This window comes from Anoplopoma fimbria, chromosome 6 (assembly GCF_027596085.1).
Source record: "Anoplopoma fimbria isolate UVic2021 breed Golden Eagle Sablefish chromosome 6, Afim_UVic_2022, whole genome shotgun sequence".
Taxonomy (NCBI): domain Eukaryota; kingdom Metazoa; phylum Chordata; class Actinopteri; order Perciformes; family Anoplopomatidae; genus Anoplopoma; species Anoplopoma fimbria.
This window is the reverse complement of record NC_072454.1, coordinates 12,020,401-12,044,515: the sequence shown is the minus strand read 5'-3', so window position 1 is coordinate 12,044,515 and position 24,115 is coordinate 12,020,401. Positions and strand designations below refer to the sequence as shown.

General features: G+C 40.6%; 1 protein-coding gene across 1 annotated transcript in view; it reads right to left on the bottom strand.

The window, feature by feature from the left end:
* Positions 1–632: 632 nt before the first annotated feature.
* lrmda (leucine rich melanocyte differentiation associated) overlaps positions 633–24,115 on the bottom strand; it is a 192,022-nt gene continuing 168,539 nt past the window's right edge. The window contains exons 6-7 of the mRNA XM_054600471.1: positions 23,969–24,053; positions 633–2,094 (exon numbers count right to left, since the gene is read on the bottom strand). Of these exons, the coding sequence (XP_054456446.1) occupies positions 2,015–2,094; positions 23,969–24,053 (165 nt within the window). The 3' untranslated portion in view covers positions 633–2,014. The remainder of the gene's footprint in view (positions 2,095–23,968; positions 24,054–24,115) is intronic.

Below are 24,115 nucleotides of genomic sequence, written 5' to 3'. Positions count from 1 at the left end.
CCTGCACTAGTGACCAGGCTCCTGAACGGGATGTCAGCTGGAATATGGTCATACAGTCCCGTAGGAAGTGGTGTATGAGCTCAGGCGAGAGGCACGCATACTCTCCCATGCACACAATCTTTAAGCAAATAGAAGCAAGAAAGAAACAGACATAGTGAACAAACATTGCATGAGGCTATCTCTGACCTTTTTTTCATTGGTCTATGGATGATTGACGTGTAGGACTGAATCCCAACATGGCTTCTTTCAAATCCCAAATACATGTACAGCAAACATCTCCTCTCGATCTCATCACCATTGTTTGTCCAGCTTCTTCTCCTTTAAAAGGAGCAGGTTATGTATTCAAGCCTCATGACTTGAACAGATATTCAAGTCAGGAACATCTTTTATAAACACTTTTTAGGTTGTAATTATGAGTCACACAGGGCTATTAAAATTTTGATTGGCTCTAAAGGCTCTAAAGGCTTTGGACAGGAAAAAATATGAATATCATTTGATCATTAGGAATACAGTATATTACAGTGGCAGAAGGAATTAATGTGAAGGAACCGGAGTACCTTAAGCTTTTCGAGCAATTTGACAAAAGACACATGTTAGACAAACCCTTTTAATCACTTGAAGGATTTCGAGCTAAAACAATTTGATATCAGAATAGGACATCATTAATGTCAACATTTTGGATTGGAAGGTAGCCTGGACAACTTAAACTAAGATGCCAAAAGATGGAAACATTATACATTGTTGCGATATGGTATTTGAAATAATAATAAACACATTACATTTAAAATGCACTGTAAAACCATAGTGATGATACAAATATAAAATGTAAACATTAAAAAAACACTACAACTGTAGAGACTATATTCCAGTAGAGGCAATTTTCTGAAGATTATGTCCTAATCTTTGTTTGCAATGCATCACAATGCAATGCAAAATATGAAGGGAATATTTCAGAAGGCAGAAGTTAACTAGTATAAGACACGCAGTGAGGGAAAATGCAAAACAACTTGAGAAAAATGACACCATAATACATAATGATATACCTTAAAGGCATACTTGGTTGCAACGCTGCTCTTCATTAAAGCTAGTATTGGAATGTTTTTGCATTTGATACATCTCTACACATGTGCTAACATATACACACTTGCAGCAGAAACCAAACCATCACTCAGTTATCAGAAATACATCTGACTTAAGACAACATGCATTCAATAAAATTCATTCAAACAAAAGAAGGACAATTGTTCTGTAGTCTGCCACAAACTAAACAAGATGGACTGAGCTGGCCTTCGGAAATCTTAGGAATGTTAAACCAGAGTGGATAATGTTTTTGTCAATGTCAATGTCTTTGAAATGTCTTAATGTTTCAAACAGCAGGTATGTATGTGTTTGTGTGTGCTTGTGTGTGAGAAGGAGAGGGAGAAAGAGAAAGAAAGAGAGAGAGAAAGAAAGAGGGTGTAAAACAGAGAGAGAGAGAATGAGAGAGATGAGTCCATGTCAGGCCCCAGGTGTGTGTGACCGTCAGCCCTTTCACCCTTGATTAGTTGCGGAAGTGGACGGGTGATCCATCATGGCTGTCAAAGAAAAGGATACAATTGGCAGGCTGTGTTTGTCACAGACCGTGTGTAAGAGAACGAAGGAGAGCGAGACAGAGACTGTCCTGGCGTGTGTGTTGTGTGTGTGTGTCTGGCGTTGTGCTGTAGCTGATGCTTAGAGGCTATCATGTCAGTGGGGGTGTCATCTCTCACTCTGACTCTGAGCTGGAAGCAGAGGAGGCAGATGCAGACCCAACTCAGCAGAGGAGGCCGCAACTACGGGGCTGGATCGCTAACTCAAAAAAACCCATTACCCCTTACATTACAAATTATTTTAATGAAATAAAATATTTTTTTCCAGTGGGAGACCAGGTGGCTCAAATATCATCAGTCGTTTTAATAAATAAAGGATTGATTTATTCCTCTTTCATTCTGTTAACATCCCTTGTCACTCAAGTCCCTCTTTGACCAGCTGTCCATCAGAGTTGGTCGTTTCGGATGAATCTGTTGCCTTCTGAGTGCTTGCCATAGTAGATGTAGCGACACTTGGCGAATACCCCTAAAAAGAAACAGAGTGAGAGAGAGTCAGGCTAGGTGAAGGTCATGCTTGTAGTTTAAAAAAAAAAAGGACATAGACGATCATTTTCAGTGAGAAATTATCAATGTTAACAAAAACGGGTTTGTTAACTACTTTACAAAACTCCACAGAGTAGCTTTAAATGGCTGGACTGGACCAAAGGGGAGAAGAGGTGCTGCTGGGAAGGATGAGCATCTTTTTCTAGAGAAACACCAGTGTGGCCTCAGGACAGAGTCCTGAAAGTAACAAGCTCATAGCCACCTACATCTCCCACACAGACACAAACACACTGGCCCATCACAGCAAGCAATTACTCAATTATCACAGGCATGGTATTTGCTTATGTGAGGTAATAGGCTGATAAAACACACTAGACAATAGAGACTACAGTATACCTTTTATGGTGCAGCTGCAACAAAAAACAATATAAAGTAAAATATGTATGTACTCTACAGTATGAACAGAGAAGGTTAAGCAAAGGTAATGTAATCTAATAAACCACATGCCCTTTATGCAGCTCAGAGGATGAATGCATGTGCTTTCTTGTTGCTGTCCAGGGAGAGGGCTGCCCAGTGCTCTGTGGCTTGTCTGCTCTGACTCTGATGTCACAGCGCTCCCACTGCCACTTGATGAATGTAGCGGGTTGTGGCTAGGTGTCACCTCTCACCAAATGAGGCAAGGACAAGTGGCATTAGTGCTGTCAATGATCCTCTGACAGCAGAACAGATACAGCTTTCACCAGGCTTTTTAAATAGACATCAAGTGTATTATAGCAGGAGGGGGGCCGGGACAGAGACAGGGCAGAAAAGGAGAGACTTATGGGAGAGGCGGTGTCGCAGAGGGATGAGGGGTGCTCCAAGCGCTAAGTCCAATCACATAATCCAAAGAGACATTGTCAAGGGCGGGGAGAGAATGGCAACTAAGTGACAGAAAGCAGAGATAGGGACAGAGATACTGGTGCCATATTAGTGCCGAGCATATTCTGATGCCACCCTCAATTCTAACCAAACTTGACACATCGCTCTCGTTCCCCCACTCTCTGTGACTCTTCAAAGTAGGCTCTACCAAGTCACACACACACACACACGCACACATATACAGTACGCAGACATACACACAAGCACACACCAGTCCCTTGCAGCGGAAGTGGGTGGTCTGTCAGACAGAGGAGCAGTACAGCAGCAGCAGCAGCAGCAGCAGCAGCCCACAGGCCCGAGGACAAGCTCAGTCAATCTAAATCTGGACTTTGTAGTGGAGCAGTGCTCATTTCCCCTCATAGCCCAGATACTTGAGGTGATCCAAACACTGAAGTGTGAGGAGCTGTCACCTCAGATAAAATCCGGGACCAGCTCCATGGCTGCATGCTCCCCCGGTGTGTGAGGGGTACATATACGCGTGTGTGCATGTGCTTCTCCGACAGTGAGGAAGTTGTGGAGGGGGGGGCTGGGGTGAATTCCAGCTGCCGTGATTTGCCCGGGGATATAGGTGCCACGGCTGGAGACTGGGCTTGACACCACAGGACTTGGGGTGTCTCACAGCGCTCTGATCACATGGGCGCCAGGTCTTTCACATATTCACAGCTTACCCAGCGAGAAAACTCACTCTCTCCAGGAGCGGGGCCCTTAAAGAGATTACCCACTGAGGTACCAGAACCAAGACTCCTATAAGACATTACCTAGAGGGGATATATTTGTAAGTTGCGACCAAAGCCTTTCAGAGATAACCTTCACAGATGAAGGAACTAAAGCTAAAGGCCCCTCAAGTCTTCACACTCTGCTGAGCTCGTCACTAGCCTGTGGGGACTGAGAAGGATTGGAGGGAACACATTCTGAGATTTTCCAGCACCAATCAGATAGCTCTGGCGGTATGTGACCTGTAACTCTCCAACAGCTCTTTAAATAAGAAGCTACTGTGATCAAAGGAGAAGAGGAAGAGTAAATAAAGGGAAAAGCAGAACATAGAACAGGGGAGAGTTCTGTTTCCCAGTGGGTGAAAAAGTGCCTCGAAAAAGTGTCTCTTAATTTTCAGTGCAACCTGGCTCAAGCTCTGGATACATTGCAGCACTACATTAAGCAGTGTGTTTTGTGCATCTACACATTCCAGTTCGCTGCATTTCCCATCACAGCAAGAGCTTCCTCTTATTACGAGAGAAACCAGGAGAAAGATGGTGTGGTTGGAGACACAGAAGGGTATAACTAAGCCAAACTTACTCTTACATAACGCCTTCTGAGGCCGCGCTCACGCCTGTGGGGTTTCGCCTGATGAACGGATACTTAATAACAAGTGGTACAGTGCCAAAACCAGTAGTCGGCAAAATCCTCTGCGCATCCTAAGCCATGGAGGAGCAAACTTGAATCAACACCCACACTCCCAACCATATACACATCGCAAACCCGTACACACTTTCATCTCATGCACACAAAAATGGCACACAGTGGGAACAGTGGGAGCAGCCATTAAAATGATAGCTTAACAAAGTGATGTGGAGGTAACTGTTTCAATCATGCCCTGGTGGAGGAACAATCAGGCCCTTGTTCAGCATATGTCACCCGGCACCTTGTTGTTTTTAAGGGGAGTAGCTTGCCCTCTTGTCTTTATTAAAAGGCTGTACAGTCTGTATCCTGTATATTCCTCTTGGTGAACGTTGCAGTGTTAGTTCATAATCAGACAGTCTCTCTCTTTTCAGAGCTGATTACCCAAAGCATGTGTCCTCTCTACGGGGGCTTGATGGGCCATTCTGCCACAGTGTGAGTAAGCCAGCTGTACAAAGCCTCCTATGCACAGTGCTTAAATATCAAATCAACACATATGGTAACAAAAGTTTGTGTTTTCTGAACATACCAATCGTTTAGATAAAGTATGAGGGCACTCAACCATTTCCTGCACACAAATGAAGATTCTAACTCGAGTTCTGACAAAAGTGTTATCCATGATACTTTATGGCTTTGATGTACAAAATCACACTGAAACAATGGTTTAATAGTCGTTGACTATGTCATTAGTTCCTGAGATTTCAAGATGTCTAGCTTCAGCAGCCCAGCTCATGCTCTTGGCTCTGATGGACATACTACTTACAATTTGTGCAGAAACTCAATCCACCTGAACTTTCTCCTTGGTATTTTAACAGATTTATATCATCTAAAAATTCATTAACAAATAACACATTTTTCACAGGCATTGCATTAACCCATAAACTTTAAGTTCAGTAAAGGATAAAATAAAGAATAAATGTAACTTTGGGAATCGGGTCAAGTTTGAATTTTGCAGTCAGACTCTGACAGTCCGGGTTCAGGTCTCAGGTTTGGACCTGTGTTTGTAGAGCTGCAGAGATTCAAGATGTTTCACATCGTCAGCAGGACAAAATTGAATATATTGCTACTATATTAAGCTGGAATGCAACTCTAGACTACTACACTTGATTCTTCACCACTGAGCCAATACGCCCATAGCTCAACAGGCAATGACTTTTCAAAAATATATCTTTTCATATTTAAATACATGCCAGGACTGTGGGTTTTAATGATCTAGGTATTTTTCTACCTAAACATACGTTTCTCTTGAAGACATGCTATCATTTGACAAGAGGAAAAGTCAAGGTACAGTTTAAGACTAAAGGAGTAGTGACAATAATAATGATAACAATAATAATTATCATGCTTTCTTGGGTGTCAATGCTCTAATATGGGACAGTGGCCTATTCTGTCACTGGTGGTGTGCAGAGGTACCAGCCAGGTAGTGTCATTGAGATACGGTAAGCTTGTCAGCCCTATAATCCTAATAGTTGCTATTATGGGGACCCCATAGTCAAACATGTACTAAACCTCTTAAAACAGCTGAAAAATGTTTATCAGGTGAATATTTTGTCCATATTGATTTTCTTCAAGGTTATTCTTTTAAATTCAAGTCAAGCACTACAACCAGGGATTCTGTTTGGGATTCCTAGCCAAATACATCACAAAGTCTGCTTCAAAACTCTGCATTTAATCAGCACACACACACACACACACCCACACACACCCACCCACCCACCCACCCACCCACACACACACACACACACACACACACACACACACACACACACACACACACACACACACACACACACACACACACACACACACACACACACACACACTTACAAGGGAGAGAGAGGAGTGAGATGGAGTGGGTTTAATGATTGTTCCCTGCATAAAATCAGCTTGACTCTTTTCAAGGGCCATCAATATGTCACAGAAAGACACATCCGACGGATGTAGCTTTTAACATCAAGGTTATCTATTTTCGGCATGAATCCACTCCCTCCACTCCTAGTGTCTCGTACTTTCATATCTATCCTCGCCTCTCAACTGCTTCCACTCTGTCTTTTTCTTCACTCTTTACTCTTTTATTTGCTCTCTTTGATTCCTTTTTTTTTTTCATTGCTGATTTTTGCCTCCTCTGCCAAACTCTCCCACCCTCTACATTGGCCATTTAGTCGACAATTCCATCAGTGCTGCCATCCATCAGGGAAAAAATGCTTTGAGAAAAAAAGCCAATTAACAAGTCAATTACACTTTCTATATTATCTCCAAGGGTTGAAATAACACTGCCGGGCAGGTGGGGGATGGGGTCAGATTGAGCCGGGGGTAAGCATCCATAAGAGTTGGTGTGAGAGTGACTTATGAGCTTGGGGCGTAGGCTGCTGTGAGCCAGGGCTATTATTGTGGACACGATCCATCTCCGGCTGTCCTTTTATCAGTTCAGCCCAACGTCATGAGATGGAGTCGGCACCTCCTCTCTATAGGGAGGCCTGCAGATAGATAACCCCCCTGCGTCCCATAAACCAACAGCCAGTGGACTGTGATTCAGCCCACTGAGAGGCGAGCTGGCACACACGGCATATTGCCATGGAGAGAAATTATGATGTTTCACTTAGTATTGGTATTCTTTATGTATGTTAATGTGTGTAGGTTTGCTAATTTGTATTTCTTTTGAAAGTACCCTTTAAATATTATGAAAGTCATATATTGAATACGGGTATGTGAAGTCAGTCAGTCAGTCAGTCAGTCAGTCAGTCAGTCTGTCTGTCTGTCTGTCTGTCTGTCATCTGTTGCACTGTTGTTTAGAAATCACTTGATTTACCAAATTTTTCATTCATTTTCCGTTGCATTGATTTGTAAGTTTCATCACCTCCAACAGTGAACTACAATTAGGCTGCTACTGTGATGGTAATTGTATTTTTTGAAATTTCCCATCATTATGTTTTACACGTGATGAACTGTTTGTATTGCTTTGAAAGGTAGTGCTGGTGTTTTGGTAGAATGATGTTTAGATTTTCAGTGATTTGGTAGTGTATTTCGGGGGAGAGTGTAGGAGAGGGTACCGAATACCGTAAGTAATAGAGCAAAGGGGAAAGTACAACGTATTGATGGCACTAAGATTAGCCCCATCTTATTATCATTTTTATGATGCACATTTCTCACGAAAGAAATTAAGACTTAATATGACAAGTTGAAACAAAATCCATCCTTACCTTTATTTACGTTACTAATAGACTCATCTTCCAATCAGTTAACCATTCTAACAGCTGAGGAGTCACTTGTCTACCTTGGGTCTCAAACAAAAATCGGGCGTGTAACTTGTTCCCTCCCAATAAAAAATATTAAGTCCATTACACATAAATAGCTGTCATTATGATGCATGCCCTGAGCTCAGGCCTTCCCTGTTTCCCTCCTGGCTGTTACTGCGGCCAAACAACTGCAGCGCCTGCATGTTCTCAACTTCAGCGTATTGATTAAACTTTTAAATAGCTGCCATATAACCCTGGGACATCAGGAAGATTAATTTGTGTCAATGTTCATCTGTAATTCATTAGCCATTTATACTCTCCACATCCACACAGGCTATCAGGGAAATGTGCCCCATTTTTCATCCAGGCAGTGGCTGGGGAGAAGGCAGAGAGAAAGAGGGATGGAAGGAAAGCAGGGATTATACTGCCTACAACAGAAGGAGTACTCTAGCCAGCCAGAGTGCATAGCAAGGCATGCAGGACAGTTAAACGTCCAGCATGAATACTAATAAATATGCCATTTTATAGAAATATAAGGAAAGGCTCCCACTATTAGAAATCAACTGCTAATTGATTATAATTTGCAGTAATACTCGAGCCCCCATGGAGATATTCCTGTCTGTTACACTGGAGAATGACAGCATAACTGTTGCCTTCTTTGTTGACATTTGATGAGGCTCTAACATCAGACTCTCCAAATACTTTCCTGCCATGTTGTATACTACCTGTCAGTCAGCAGCGGTTAGACTTCCACTCATTAAATCATCAAGTTTCTCCATCACAGTACTAACACAAATGTATACAAACACATTCTCGAGCGTTAATTAATTGTGATGTACTGTGTTTTTGCTCCCATTGTTGCAGCTCAAACTTACATTTCATTTCACTTCAGAGACCGAACGAGATAGAAAAAGGATTTAGGAACTGTGTGCATGACTCAGGTAAAAACAATACACATACACAAAGGGCCGACAAAGGATACAAAAGAGGGAGAGAGTGTGAGAGTGGGAGATGGATAGTTGAAAGATTTGCTATTGCCACAGGCTGATAGGCTGTCAGGGGGAGGTTGCTGGGTCGTGGCTCAACCAGCTTTGATCAATACCAGCTTGATTTTGTCACATGATTCTGCTTAAAGTGCAACAATAACCCATTATGTATGTTTTCATATACTTCAGGAACTGAAAGCTATTGTTATAAAAGAGGCTAGTCAAGTGATTAAGGTCAATGTGGACAAATTAAACAGAGACATTTAAGTAAAGTATAGAACAAAACAGTAGTTAATAATTAGACATGCAATGGATCGCACACCTTATGAATCGGTTATATTTCAAACTTATCGGCAACATTGGTTCACGTCTGAAAAATTACACTCCATCAATGTCAGTTCACTAAATGGCTATAATCAAACACTTTAAATTGAGGATGGCATTATTCATTGATGGGTGAATTACAGTTAACCAGATAAATGCCTATCAGTCTTTGTACTTCCAACTTATGAGGATGGGAAGGAAATTGAATTCTGGGGCACATAAATTTTGACTGAAGAAATAGATTACCGTTGTGGGGGGTCTAATGAAAAAATAAAATGGTAAAATTAATTTCAGTGACATTTATTCCACAAAGAGCCAGGAGAGAATACTGGTTACAGTAGCTCTGGAGTCGGGAGATAAGAGGAGAGTTGTTAAAGGCGGGAGACTGAGACGGTTTACAAAGTCCTAAATCCCCTTGGGGCGCCTTTCTCAAGGCATCCGATATAATCTAGGCAATTCACTGACAACACCTTGCATACAAGAAACTCTCTCCCGTAAGCACAATAATGACATGTTGGTTATTTACTGCTAGAGTTATTGAAAGGGTTCATCTACCCTTAAGGGCAAATAAAACCACTAATGATGCCAGTAATCATAAGTGCTCATTTTCTCCGTCAACATGTGGATCACAAATCACCACACAGGCACGACACGCGGCCTGACACTGATCGATTGTGTTCTTCATTACACCCAGGATTTCTAATTAAAAGAAAAGCGCGGATAAGTGGTTGAAACCCCTGACCGAAATAGAAAGAAAAAGTGAAAAACGCAATTAGAGGTTTGGCTGTGTTCGGTAATGGTGCCGTTAATAAGAGCGGCTGGTGAGTCGCTCAATGAAGGTTTAATCACTGGGACAGGATTCAATAACAAAAGAGCATAATATTAATCACCAGAGAGTGATAACTTCACTGTTCATCTCTTTGACATTGGAGGAAGGGATGAATTAATGATGCTCGCCATCCGAACACATTAAATAATAATTATCAGGCAAAACAGCATGAAAGGGACTGCATAATGAACCCCATTGTCAGGTCAATTACAACCACATAAAACTGTTCAAAGGGAAGCAGCTTGTAACTAGATAGCCATATTAGAAAGGACAGCAGTGGCTTTATCAGTGGATGGTGCTGGGCGACCTTTTCCCTGTGATATTAGGGCTTAAAATGTGTTGTGGGGTTGAGATACAGTTAATACTTAGAGGGCACCGAAACTCACTTGAAACTGTTAAAAGCTTTAAGAGTTCAGCGAGCCATTCAACGAGGAACACATCGGAAATTGGTAAGCAAAAGATAAATGACATGACAATGACAGTGTTTTGCCGCCTCTAAAGCAATGTCAGTCACTAAGTGCCATGTTAACCAAACTCAACTACACGACAGAGATGGACTTCATGCATCAGTTGACAAAATGGCACCTCGCTACCTGTCAGTGGCAATTTCCATCACAAAGGAGATGGCCAGAAAATGTAGCCACCAGAGAAACTGCTGCTTGAGTTTTACACATACATAAAACATGCACTAATGATAAAAGCGCATATTGTGCAGTAATTTCTTCCTTCATCACAACATTAAATTGACAATGGTTGTTTCATAAAGCTCTTGCCTTTAGCACCAGGGGCATCAGGTTGTCCTCTAGCTTGTCTTCTTGAGCGAGACATCAATTACCGTACGGCTGCTACCAGTCTGAGACACTCTCTTAAACAAACAGCCCGGCAACCTCCAGTGTGACACATATCAATACTAATCTGACGTCTTGTTCCACAGTCGCTCCCCTCAGACCCTGGCCGGCTGCACCTGCCTGACCGAAGTGCCCAGGCTTGGCTGTACTCCTTCACACTTCCTTCCCCTGCAGACATCAAACACTTATTACTCCCCATCCTGGCCCTGCTAACTGACTGGCCTGTCTTGGCCACACGGGGACCCCATTATTAGAGTCATTTCAGTGCCCATCCTGACGCCTGTTAGGCAGTTCTCTACCTGGGGCTCCTGCTCCCTGCCTGCCCGACTGAGTGCCTGGCCAGCCGGACAGTGATTGGACATGACATGGTGACAGAAAACAGGGGAGAAGGGCAATAGAAATAAAAGAACAGAGATGGCAGAGTGAGGCGGACAGAGATGGGGAGAGAGGAAGGTGGGTATGTTCGCCAGGGCCCTTGTGGCGTAGGGTGTGCCCATCAACACGGATGAGCGTTAGCCAAGAGCCACATGTCACAATGATGGAGGGGCTGGATCACTCACATCAGAGCTTCATCTGACTGGAAGATATCAATCTCCAGGCCTAATCCAATAGGACATGGTAAAATATCCTTTAACATTGCTCTCCCACCCTGCCTTTGTGTGTCCTCTGCTTCTGTCTCTCTCACAGCCGAAAATGTGTGTAACCTTCATTGTCGGACCTCAATCGACCACACTCATTTTCACATCCCATTTCCTCTGTCTCTCGCACTGACAGTCAAATTATGATGGACAAAACAGTTCCTTGACATACGGCATTTAGAACGATTTGTCACTACATGTGTCAAGAAAAAAAGAAAATAATAAAAGTGCAGATCACTCCATATGTGCAGGTTCAAGATCAGGGATTCTACCTTTATGTTTTAAATTAGGGTATAGAGGAAAATTAACCCAAGTTTGTATTTTTTGGTTGTTGTTTATTTGTTTTAATCACAATGAGCATTTGGACGTCATTACAACGAGGAGATTATGTGATGGGTAAAATGTTAATTCATTTCTGTGCTTCTTATGAATATGAAAATAGAATATTTACAGAAAAAGTATATATGGCATTAAGCCAGCATGCACGTAAACCAAGAAATATTGCAATTGTTTTTTATTTAAGTTAGAAGTGATGAAAAATGTATTCTTGGTGACATCATACACTGCTCATATATATGGTTGTGTCAAATTACAGGCCGTCATTTCATGCCAGAATTTAAACTAATGAACCCCCAGTAGCCAATCAGGAGTGAGGCAGAGGTGATGATAGGTTTGTGTTGTGTAGAATATTTCATACCCTTCTGGCCTCCCTGTACCTCATTCAGACGGATGGTTCCACTGTAACTCCACTTTTCTTAATTAATATGACATATCCCCTGTTCATATGCAGAGAGTGAGGGAGGGGACAGAGAGATGGAGGTACAAGGGAATGATTAACTGAGGATCTGTTCCTCCTTGTGAGAAATGATTTTGCCTCTACTGCTCTCCTCAGTCCTCCCTACCTCCTCTCTTCATTTCCGTGTCCCTCACTCTCCCTTTTCCGTGTCTCTCTTTGGCTCACTTCATGTCTTATTGTGCCCTCCCCTCTCTTTTGCCTTATCCTCCCCTTTCTCTCTCCCCTGCCTCTCTCTTCTTTCTCTCTCCCCCATACACTCTCGGACTGTCCCCAACCCCCTGCACATCTCCTGACAGGTAGAATAATAATGCTCGTACATCACTGCCCTGAAAAGTCCAATAACCTAAATCTTCACTTGCCACACACCCCAGGACTCAATTACTTTATTGACATGTAATCTTCATAAGGGGAGAAATATTGAGCATGTAAGGTCAGCCGGTTATGAAGACATATTATCATATTATCTGCATGAGGGTTGTAGGGGCTAGGACCTGACAAAGCTAATTATAATGGTACATGTTTCAGAGCTCAGAGCGTATTATCTGCTTGGCTGCTTGGTTGAGCCACAGCTGAGGTATAGAGGATAAGGGGATGAGATTTCAAACCTAATAGGGGATGGATGTCATCTCAGGGCATGGGAATTAATGAAGCCAAATATTATTGACTGCACATCACAGCACTAATATCTTTGATTTGTTCATTGTATTTGTCAGGATTACCTCGCCATAGTCTAATGGCTAACAGCATATCACAATTCAAGCTGACCAAGGAGGCAATTTCCAAAACTGTACAATAACAAAAAGCCATCCCTTCAAGTATCGTATAAAAGGTGCAAATAAACTGTTAGTGCAGTAGCTTGAGCCGTTCCTCAGCCATAATGTCACAGTGGGTTAGTGATGGCAGGAGGGACAGATGCCCATGGCTGTGTTATCGCTTCTCTCCCAAGGTTATCTTAATATCATCCTTTCAGTTCAGCTATTAAAATCTTCTGGCTGCTACATAAAGCAAAAACAATGACAAAGGCAATGGTACAACATATTCTACAGTAGAGGTACTCCGATAAAACAATGTTTTCACTCTTTACCACAAGGGTATAATGCAAAGGATAGAAAATATAACCAAGCTCATTATTTTAACCTGAAACACATGGACATGGATCAGAGGGCACAAAACAAACACTTGGCTAGCCCTGAGATATTGCATCTCAGGGTCACAGTGTGCAAACAAAGAATCCCGCTGGCAGACATGTGGACATGTTCATTTCACTTTATCCAATATCATGCCCTCTTCTCCTAACTCTGTTGTCCAACTGTCCAAATCCTTCATTCAGAACTGTTGCTGCAGAGGATGCCTAAAATGGTGTGGAGCAGTTGGCAAGCGCTGCCAAGGGTTATGTGTTAAAACTTGCTAATGGTGTCAAATAGAGAGACATATTTTAGCTTTCTTTTGAGGGTCTCCAGGCACTCAGCAGCCCAAAGAATGGAAAAGTTTTCAAAGTTTTCAGTTTCATAATGAAATTTCTACTGTACTGTTCCGCTGTATTTTGTAATAAGGCACATATATTACAGCAGTACATAACAATCTAAACATCAAATAATTACATATCTCTGAGCAGATATGATATGATTTGATGGCTACCAATTCTGAAGGTTTAGTTTTGAGTACACACTTGTCTGGGCTAAATTCATGTTTTTGACCAAAATGACTCAGTCTATCCAATGGTCTTGCACTGGAGCGACATAACATGCCAGAAACTATCTTCAAATTAAATAATGATGGTGAAATAACTTGTCCGCTCATATTATGATGACAAAGAAACCTGCTACATCTGTTTAAAGTAACTTTAGCAAATCAAAGTGACAGATTAAAAGGTTGTTTTGGAACTCCTAGCATTATAGTGACCTTGCTCTTTTCATTGGTTGAGCTAGAATGTGGATGCCAGTACATGAAAGACCTGCTACTTACATGCTCCCCTTTATATTTTAATAGAGATTAAATTCATGTCAGTTCAACAAATTCGCTGTGACACTCATATCCAGTTAACCTTATGGACTTTAAGGCAGGGCAAGACAAGCTGACCCACAAATCTGCGACACTGCGTTTGTGTTTGTGCAGCTCGGACATTGTTCATTCAGTTGGATAGTGAATGCGAAATAAAAAGAAGCCTAAATCCATAGCACTGGAATCCCAGCATATATGATCATGGCCTTCTCTTCTCTTTATTAGCAGCAAATCCAAACAAGGCTTTCACACAGCCCAATGCAATGAATAATCTAAATGGCACTTAATGTGAGCTATGCTGATACTCTGACAATAGTTTGTGTTCAGACATCACAGCTTAGTGTCTCCCAATTGTATATTGATGCCCAGGCAGTTGACAATAAATCACTGGATTCACCAGTGAGTGAGAAAACAGTTTAGACAATGGCCCATTGGAGCTTACCGTAATTGACAGATGAGTTCAGCTCTTCCGCCACAATAGCTCTGGAGCATTGAGGATACCTGGCAATGAGTGTGTCACTGTGTGTATGTGTTTGTGTTTGACGTTTCAGGACCCACAATACTGCAAAGAAATGATGGTTGAAGTCATGTCTACTTTAAATGACTGGAATACACTTGAAATGTATATGTACATGTGAATCACACAAGAACATATTTTACTTTTAGTAATTTACTAACTCTAGAATTTGCATAAATATGTTTTCAATACCATGCATTGTCAAACTCACTTGAGAATGTTCGTATAGCTTATTAAAGCCCTCAGGAAATGACCAGGTATCCTGACAGTACTACAGTATATAACTTAAGAGAGTGCAGCAGCATGAAAGGAAAAACCAAGCCCATTGGACCCATGTCGCAGTGCTCATTTAGTTTCTTTTAGAAAATCTTGAGTAATTTTCAAAAAATCTACTTTATACAAAATGTTATTTATAACCACATTAATCATAATTATTAATGACTATTCATGACTCAAAAGCCCAGATTCTCTATAATTGTTATTTAAATTATTTTCATAGTTTAGGTCATCATTATGGATGATAGTAAAATAAAACTCGCCCAGATAATCAGAGGGATCTGGGAAATAGGCCATTTGCTACAATGAAGTCAAAGGGGGCAAGAAATATTAGCAGTCAAACTATCATACAGGTTTTTAAAACCCTGTTAGCCAACCTTTTGGGAAAAGAATATGAGAGCAACCAGTGAAATCATGAATCAAACTGTAGGTTGTAAACACCCATCACTGTTTCTAGAGAGACTTCCTGTGTCAACTTTGACCTACTGTACTTGTCTGTTCCTGAAAAGATTTCCTATGCATAGCCACGTTTCAGGCACATTCACTTTTGGTATAACCATAAAAAATGGATTACATAATCTGGCTAAACTGTTGCCTTGTTTAAAAGCTGTCTGGTTGCCAAATAGCTCAAGATATTTGCTCCAAAGTATTGCAGAGTTCCCAGATAATATAAATTACTTTGGTGTCTACAATGTTTCCATAACCATCCGAAATATAAAACTGGGATCATCCTTCTGGAGTTGCCCTTTTTTTCAAATATATATGTTTGCTGTCATGACCATGGAGATAATTGTCAAAATTGGGATTTTGTCTTCCAATGCAATATATTAAAAGGTGTACAGTATGTGATACGTCTATGTAAAGACGGTAGACTTACAGTACATCTTTACCTCAACTTTGGCTTTTTCTATTTGTGGTGTAATTTTTTGTCTCAGTGTGATTTTATGCATAGGTAGGCACTGCTTCCACGTGTGTGAATGTCTGTGTCTACTCAAAAACATTCATCTTGGTTTTTTTTTGTATTCATATACTGTACTACATGGTTAACCAGGAGAGGTAGCTGTTTCAGTGTGATTGCCACTTAGAGCCTGGCTGCTAACAGGACACCACTTTATTTAGCTCTGTAAATTATCACTGGTGGCCCCTTTTCTCTCTACATAATAGTGAATCCATGCCATGTATAGCTCCCTTACGATTATGTCTGACAGAAAAGTTTGGTGATGAAGCACAGCTGTTAAGCCATGCAGAATGTGTTGTCAACCAGCATGATAAACTGTTCACCAAGTGAATTGGAATCTAATTTGTTGGAGCCATTAACCAGACTAGAATTAAAGCATTTTTTCATCTTGAATGATTACTGTGTGAGATCAGTTAGCCTAGAATTACGATCTACAGTCTACTCAGAACATAATTTATTAAAAACACCCTGATTAAGACATATAACCCTACATAAACCAACAAGACAAATATGTTTAACAGGTATTACATCTAATTTTGTTATCTTGCTGTATCATAGAATTTTAAATATGAGACATTGTGTATATCTGTGTAGACATCCCTGGTAATATACAATAATTACAAAGCTATAATGACTTATTGAGGTCTGAACCTGTCCCCTTTAGCATGACAAGTTGTCCTGCATCTTCCAGCATGTTAGTAGCTATTCATCAGAATGAAGGGTAGCAAACGCCCTCACGCAGACAGACTCCGCCTGCTCACTGAGCAATTTGTTTCAAGGGGTACTGACACAGAAACTGGTGGACCCAACATCCATCCTGCTGTAAAAATATCCAAAACCATCTGGCAGCTAACCCTCATCCTAAATTACTATGATGGACTCCTACCTTTGAAACCCATAAAGGCTACAAAAAACTGCTCCAACTTCTGACTGAAAGTATGGCTGGAAAGTACAGGCCAAATATCAGTTATCCAAAACCGCAACAACAAATCATGGTGGACAAATAATTATAGTATTAGCTATACCAATTCCGGAGCTGATTCAAGCAGTAAAATCTACTTTGGGTGATTTATGTTTTGCTACTTGAAAATGACCAGTGCAACTGGGAAGTAGACCAAAGTCCAAAACACCAGCAGTTTGTTTTTCCAAGAGGGTTGGGCCAACTTGGCAGGAATTCATGTCCTTGTCTCTTGGTCTGACACGTCTGAAGTAGAAGCCAACATATTGCCTGAAACTTGCGTCTGTTTGTGCCTGAGCAAGTTTTACTGAGTGAGTCCAGTTTGGTTTGTATCATCATAAATAACAGATTTGTCTGCAGTGGTTTTGGACAGTAAAGATTTAGGAGGCCACATACTTTGGTGCTGCTGAGAAAATGGTTCAAAGTTTGTAATCATCATATTTCAGCGGTGATGGATGGAGGAGTTCAAAATTGTGATCGTTTGCTTTCAGGCTCAGTGCTCAAAATGCTTGATGTTCATTATAAAGCAATGTAGGTGTTCTACAAAAACTGCAGCAGAAGATGAATTTGTATGTTGCCTTTAGATTAATAACATTATATAGAAAATGTCAAATTTAGTCTATGAGATATTTATGGCATCATAATGAGATTATTTGGATCACTTTAGTCAAAACAATTCCAGCATACTTTAAACTTGACGATGAAACAGGCTTTATTAAAGCATAATATCAGAGAGAGAAAGAAATTACTTTTATACCACTAGTAAGACAAATATCCTGAAATGGCTCAGAAGCTGACAGCCCTATCTTTTCACTTTAAGTTTTTGCTGTATACGTCCAACATCAGTTTAAGAACTCAAGACACTCAGGAGACTCTCTCAGCTACATCAAACAGCAAAGTAAAAAAACAATAGTGTCACTGACATTTCCCCAAACCCAGCACAAACAGAATTATTCACACACTGTGAGCGGAGTAGCATCTAATAACGGAGAGATAATGACACTTGGTGGAAGGCAGCTTTCTCAAAGTAGTTTAGAGCTGGCACGTCACAGTTCGGCAGTTAAGCCTGTCATGGAAGTTGAGGAGGTTATCCTGGTATTTTAATCTAACCTGCTTCTGAAGGAGAAAATGTAGAGGTGATTTCCAGGGTAGTAATAACAAGGACAAGCCTGCCTCCAAAAATGAGCTCTGATCACTTTGGATGCGGACAGTGCAGTGTTTTGTGAAGTCGCGGTAAAGGTTTGCAGACCCAGTTTGCCTCTTCCCATCTCCCCTCATCCATCTCCATAGGCCGGCTTTAATGGATATTCATGTTGCAGAGCAAATTTACTCCTGGGAGGAATAATATCACATCATCTGACTCGCATAAAGGAAATAAAGCCTGTCCTCAGACACGGGGAGTATATACCACTGTGATATACAGCAGGAGCTACCTCGCCAAAGAATAGATTGATGAGACTGTATTTTCAGGTCCTTGTTCATTCCAAACAAGTCGGGGTTACAAAAACGTATATTGAACAGGATTAACAACTAATAGAAATGAAAGTGCCAACACACTCACACACACACTAAATAATACTTAATTACGTACGTGTGTACGTATGTATGTATGTATGTATGTATGTATGTATGTATGTATGTATGTATGTATGTATGTATGTATGTATGTATGTATGTATGTATGTATGTATGTATGTACACAAGAACAGAGTGTGTATGAAGCAAATTACTTTTTAAAATTAGTTTTATTTTAATTTCATATTTGTTTTATATTATCTTCTGCATATTACTTTTTAAAATTTGGAATAATTAATTACAAGCAAAAGACCTGCTTTATTTATTTTTGTTAAATTAAAAAAACATATTTTTTATCAGCAAGATGTCCTGAATGTAATAAAGTTATTTATATAAAAACAGCATTTTAATATTATCAACATGAAGCTAGTTTTTAAAAACTTCATATGAATATACATGTTGGATGTAGCACAATGCTTTATATTAAATAACCTGATCACATGTTTATATTTTAAAATCTTAATCTTAATCTGAAATCTAAGTGGTAACTACAGCTATTTAATATATGTAATGGAGCAAAATGTAAAATATTTCTCTCTGAAGTGTAGTGGAGTAGAAGTATAAAGGGGCAGAAAACTATACTTCATTACAGTAAATGTACTTAGCCACATCCCACCACTGCAGTATAGTATTTTATATCTGCCCTGTGAGGGCAAGTTTGTATGTTCATACAAAATAATGACTAAATAGTAGTTTTTTTTATTTCTGTTGCTCTATGTGGAGGAAAATCTTAATGTCATAAGAAGCCAATCATAGACACCTCATCAGCTCACAGACTGGCAAACTTTGCAAATAAATTAAACTTTCATGCCGTGACGAGTGCTTGGGAAACATTTTTATGATCCCTCTACCCGGGAAGAAGGCCATGTCTTTACTTCGTCAATTCACCTCCTAGAGCCTAGTGCAGAGGCTCACTCAACACATGCTCATGGTGTGTAGCTGGCAGAGGGATCTGTATATATCATTCTCTATGAAATGTTTCATCATCTGTCATTTCTCGATGTTGAACTGATACATTGTAGTTTAAAAAAAAAAAGTTTACAGAAAGCTGCTCTGCAAATGTTAATCTGGACTATGTGGAGGAAAAGTTTACACTTTGTTCTTTTCCATTTTCTCATTTCAGTTGTGTGGGGGCCAATGCAAGACTTTGTGTTTCAGAGTGATGTTTATCAGGGGACAGATCCTGCTGGTATAATCATTACGAGGCTGAGTGAAATGTCTTGCAGAGCACGTACATGTGTCTAATGGGAAACGTCAAAAGGTGCTCTGTCTTTTCTCACCACGTTCCAGAGAGGACATTTCCATACTCATGGAACATGCCGAGGCGGTCCAAACCAGAATGGGAAGATTATCAGCAGTGAGATGAGAGTTTAATTTCATTCATATTACATACTACAGAGCGACATCAAACAGAAAAGAACAGAATCACTCAAGATAAGCATGGAAAACAACTCCAGGGTAAATAAACAGACGTATGAGGTAATGTATCAATTCATTTACCAAAACATTCTGTAACCAGTAGCCCATGTGTTCACTGTAAATACCAGGACTTTATGAAAAGTTAATATCTATACTGATAACAGCATGTGATCCATGCAGTTATAATAATATAAACAGCTCTGGTTATTAATCAAGCAACACTAAACCGACGTTAGGGAGCTGTATATTGGTTTTGATGCATTAACATGTTTTAAAGCCGTCAAACTCACTTTTAGTTTTACTAAGTGCGTTGTGCAAAGAACATTAAGTCATCAGTCAAACCAACAACCTTTCCCTTCATAATGACAATAGCTAAGTTTCAACACTAGCAGTTTAGTCATCCATTAGTCATGTATCCCATCCAGATGTCTGGTGGAGGAAAGGAGGGGAGGAGGAGATAGCAGCAGGTGTAGATCTCTCTGAGCCCAGCTGAGCTCTAAAAGGCAGTGCTTAGCACCCACAGCTCCGTCATCTGGCCTCTCCCCTGTCTCCGCCAGCCTTTCGACAGCCCATTCCTCATCATTTACCCCTTTTTGGCAAAGCCCAGAGCCCTTCTAATGGGCTGCTCTGAATGCTTCCAGATGTTTGTTTATTTGTTGTGCAGCAACTATAAAACAGTTAACTCTTAGTTTGGATCTGTTCCCATTCCCATTTTTTGGGGGCGCTGGGTGAGCGAACTGGAATGTAGCTGGAGTTGCGGTGCAGATCACCCCGACATGTAATGAAAGCGAACCGACAAACAAATGTGAGGCACCCCATGGGTGTCGTCAGGAAGGAGCTTTCTTTTTTGCTTTGTTGGCAGCTTTCCTCGTGGGATTTTAATAACAGTTGTGCACCATTTAAGATACATACATACAAAGTAGCTGGAAGCAAGCCCAGAACAACAAGATTAAAAGGGCCCAGGGCTCAGACTGTAAGGCAGATTTCAGGCATTTTTCCTCATCTGCTTACTCTACTTGCACAAATATATCCCTTTCATTTACCGTTGACACAGCTGAGGGATGGCATACTCAAATTTAATCTGATACCTGTAAAAAAAACTGTAAAAAGTGCCTAGCATATTAATTAATATATAGAGGAAATGAATGGTATTTCGTTAAAATCTTCTATGTGTAAATGGATATCAACGAAGTCTGAAGTGTATCTTTTCATACTTCTAAACTACATTTATAATTAGATCTATGAAATAAACTTGTGAATCACACTTTAAAAGGTGATATCCTAGAAAAAGGACAAGCCGGTAATAAATAACCCAGCACATTGCTTTACATGTTGAAGTGATAAACAATCATGGTAAGGCACAAAAACACAATATGTCATTTGTGGTAGCCTAATCGTATGGTATAGGCCACGCTCCAAGAAGACACACAGTACTTTAGGCTGGGACTCCATTTTGGACTATTAGATTTAGAGCTGAGTTGACAGTTGGACCAGTACTGAGAGTTAGAGCCAAGGTGACAGTAGTGGAGGATCCTCAGGCCCCTCTGCCAGACTATATACCCCACTCCACTTTCACCAAGACACACTGGAGCCCCGACCGTCCTCCTTCACTTTGTCTTTTGTCTAGCTCTCTCTCATTTTTAATTCTTGTCTTTTTTCACTGTTAAACGTTACTCCTGTTACTGTCTTTTCCTCTCTCCTTCATCTTACCTCTGCTATGTCTATCGCTTGTCATATCTGGTCTATGACAACTTTGATTTTAAATTCACTACCACAACAGCACACCTTTCGCTTTCCTCCCTCCTACCTCCTCCATCCTCCCCTCCTCCCTGCCTTGTTTTGCTCCAACTCCTCCAGGTTGACTCCTCCACCAACCAAGACAGGAGCCTTCCTGGAGTTCTGTCCTTGGTTTCCACCCTTCCCTGTCTGGGCAGTGACCTGCCAGCGCTGCCCTCCACTGGGAGCTCCAACATGCTGTAATTACCTCTGGCACCCAGGCTCTGGGGCTTCCACACAGGTGACACAGTGGTGGGGGTGGGTGCAGAGGGTTGAAAGGAGGAAAGGGAGGTTCTTTCGAAGCAGCCGACAGGGCGATGTCAGGAGAGCTGCTGATCTGCCTGCTACTGCAGGAGTAAGGATAAACTAAACAGCCTCCCCTGTACACCCCATTAAAAAGGCCACTTCATTAACCCTTATAAAAAACTACTGTCACTATCACATAGCTGTGTACTTAGAAAAAAATCAGCTGCTTACTAAAGATGTAATGACTCCACATTCATGTCAAGTCAATGTTTTTTCTATATCTTGAAATTTCATGATACAATATAATATCATTGCAGCATAAGTGCATTTTATCTCATGTGCTGGTAGTTTCTCAACATTATAGTACAAAACAAAAGTTCTTTACAGAACAAAAAAACACAATATGTAATTCCACCGCCTCACTTTTTCAACAGATTTATAAAAATATGTGTAGTAATTTGTATTATTTACGGTCAATACTGAAACGCATTGATCTACATAAAATCCCTGAGCATCTCTTTTTACCCCTATTGTTTACATCCTGAATTCAACTCAGTAAACGCTCTGTTGTTTGGAATTACTGTCTGAAAAAATGTTGTTTGTTGCAGATCTGCTTTGCCACAGCTTCGTTGTCTTTGAATGAGGAGTTACTGCGACCGTCTTCAACACATACATAACAATCAAGTGTGTTTAAGAAGTGTAAATAATAGGAAAAAACAAAGAGCTGGGGTAAGGGCTGGAGGCGGGTACATGAAGACGAGGTGAAGGGCGAAAATGAGGGCTGCGTTATCTAAGACTGCAGCACTGCATCATAAAAATAACAAATGGAGACTGTCGCCGCTGCTTACATCTTAGACGAAGGGGAAAATATTTCATGTCAGATCCTCTCACCTTTAAATGGACTGTTCTTGGCCAGGTCTGATTTTGACAAAAAGCACGGGGCTCTTCCTGTTCTTATATCCGGTGAGAGCTGCCACCATTCACGCTTTCATAACATAGATCTGTCCATGGCACCATAAACGAGGGGTAGAAATTTTTTTAGAGACTGTTGACCTGTGCTACCATGCTGGTGGTCGACCCATCACAGGTGTTTTGCATTGAATGACAGACATAAATGTCTTAGGAGCAAAAAATGACCTGAGACAAGTGGGGCTTATTATTAAAAGCCTGACTCTGGATATACTGTTCTTTATTCTGGTTTAAGATACTCCACACACTGGACTAAGTCAGTCCGGCTAACTGGAGTTAGATTTACTGTAAACTGCACATTCAGCAATTCTCAATAAAAAAGCGCTATTTTTTTGTTTTGCAAGAATGTATGTTAAACACTAGCTTTTAGTAATCTATAAACTTTTGCAGGTCTTTCACCTTTTGTTAGTCTGTCTGGCATTTAAAATTATAGCAAATAGTTACCAGTGCTACTTTTACAGTGCGGTGACACATATGGTGAAAACTTATCCTTATTAAATTATAATTCTTAAGATAGCCAAAGAAATGTATTTTGGCAGTCCAATGACACAAACTGATTAAATGCTAGACTGCACATGGACTTGAAACTGATACTGAGGAGGTCTAAGGATTCAAGTAGAAACAAATCAGACTTTATTCAATCTGACTGACTGTTATAGTATAATAAAATGGACTACTAGCAGAGAATCTCCTCCAAACGCAGGCAGTGACCTGCACAATTATTTTTAATTAATGCAATGCATTCTTCTTAGAGTGCAGTGTTTGTTTCTAAGGAGTTGCTACACAATTACATCAACTGACTACACCGGGTCAACATGAGGCCTAATCAATGTCTAGTGTCAACAGATCAAGGATGCTTCTTATGTATATGTGCTCCCACGCATACATTCAGATCAGAGTTAACCTGCATAAATCAGATTTATTCCCACTATCAACACATCACATAAATGAGATTAGATCAATAAGAATAGATAACATAACTTCAACGCAGTCTGAAGGCCAATAGATTCCCACTCTCTGTAGCCGTATGGGTCATGACTTAAATTAGCATAATCATAGGCCTAAGTTTTGATTTAATGTATAATAATATATTGTGACGCTTTTTTACTTTAAAGAATATCTGTATCAATGCATGTATAAACCAGCTAATTGAAAAGGTTATGAGGTCTATAGATCTTTCTTATTTCCTTACCTTTGTGGTTCTTGGCATCTCTGGATCCTCGGGGTAGAGGAGTGTAGGGCAGTGGGTGACTTTCAGATCCAGCCTCATTAGGTGGCTGGTGGAGTAAGGAGACAAACAAAAGAAAGAATATTTATAAGTAAAAAGGTTGTTACCGTA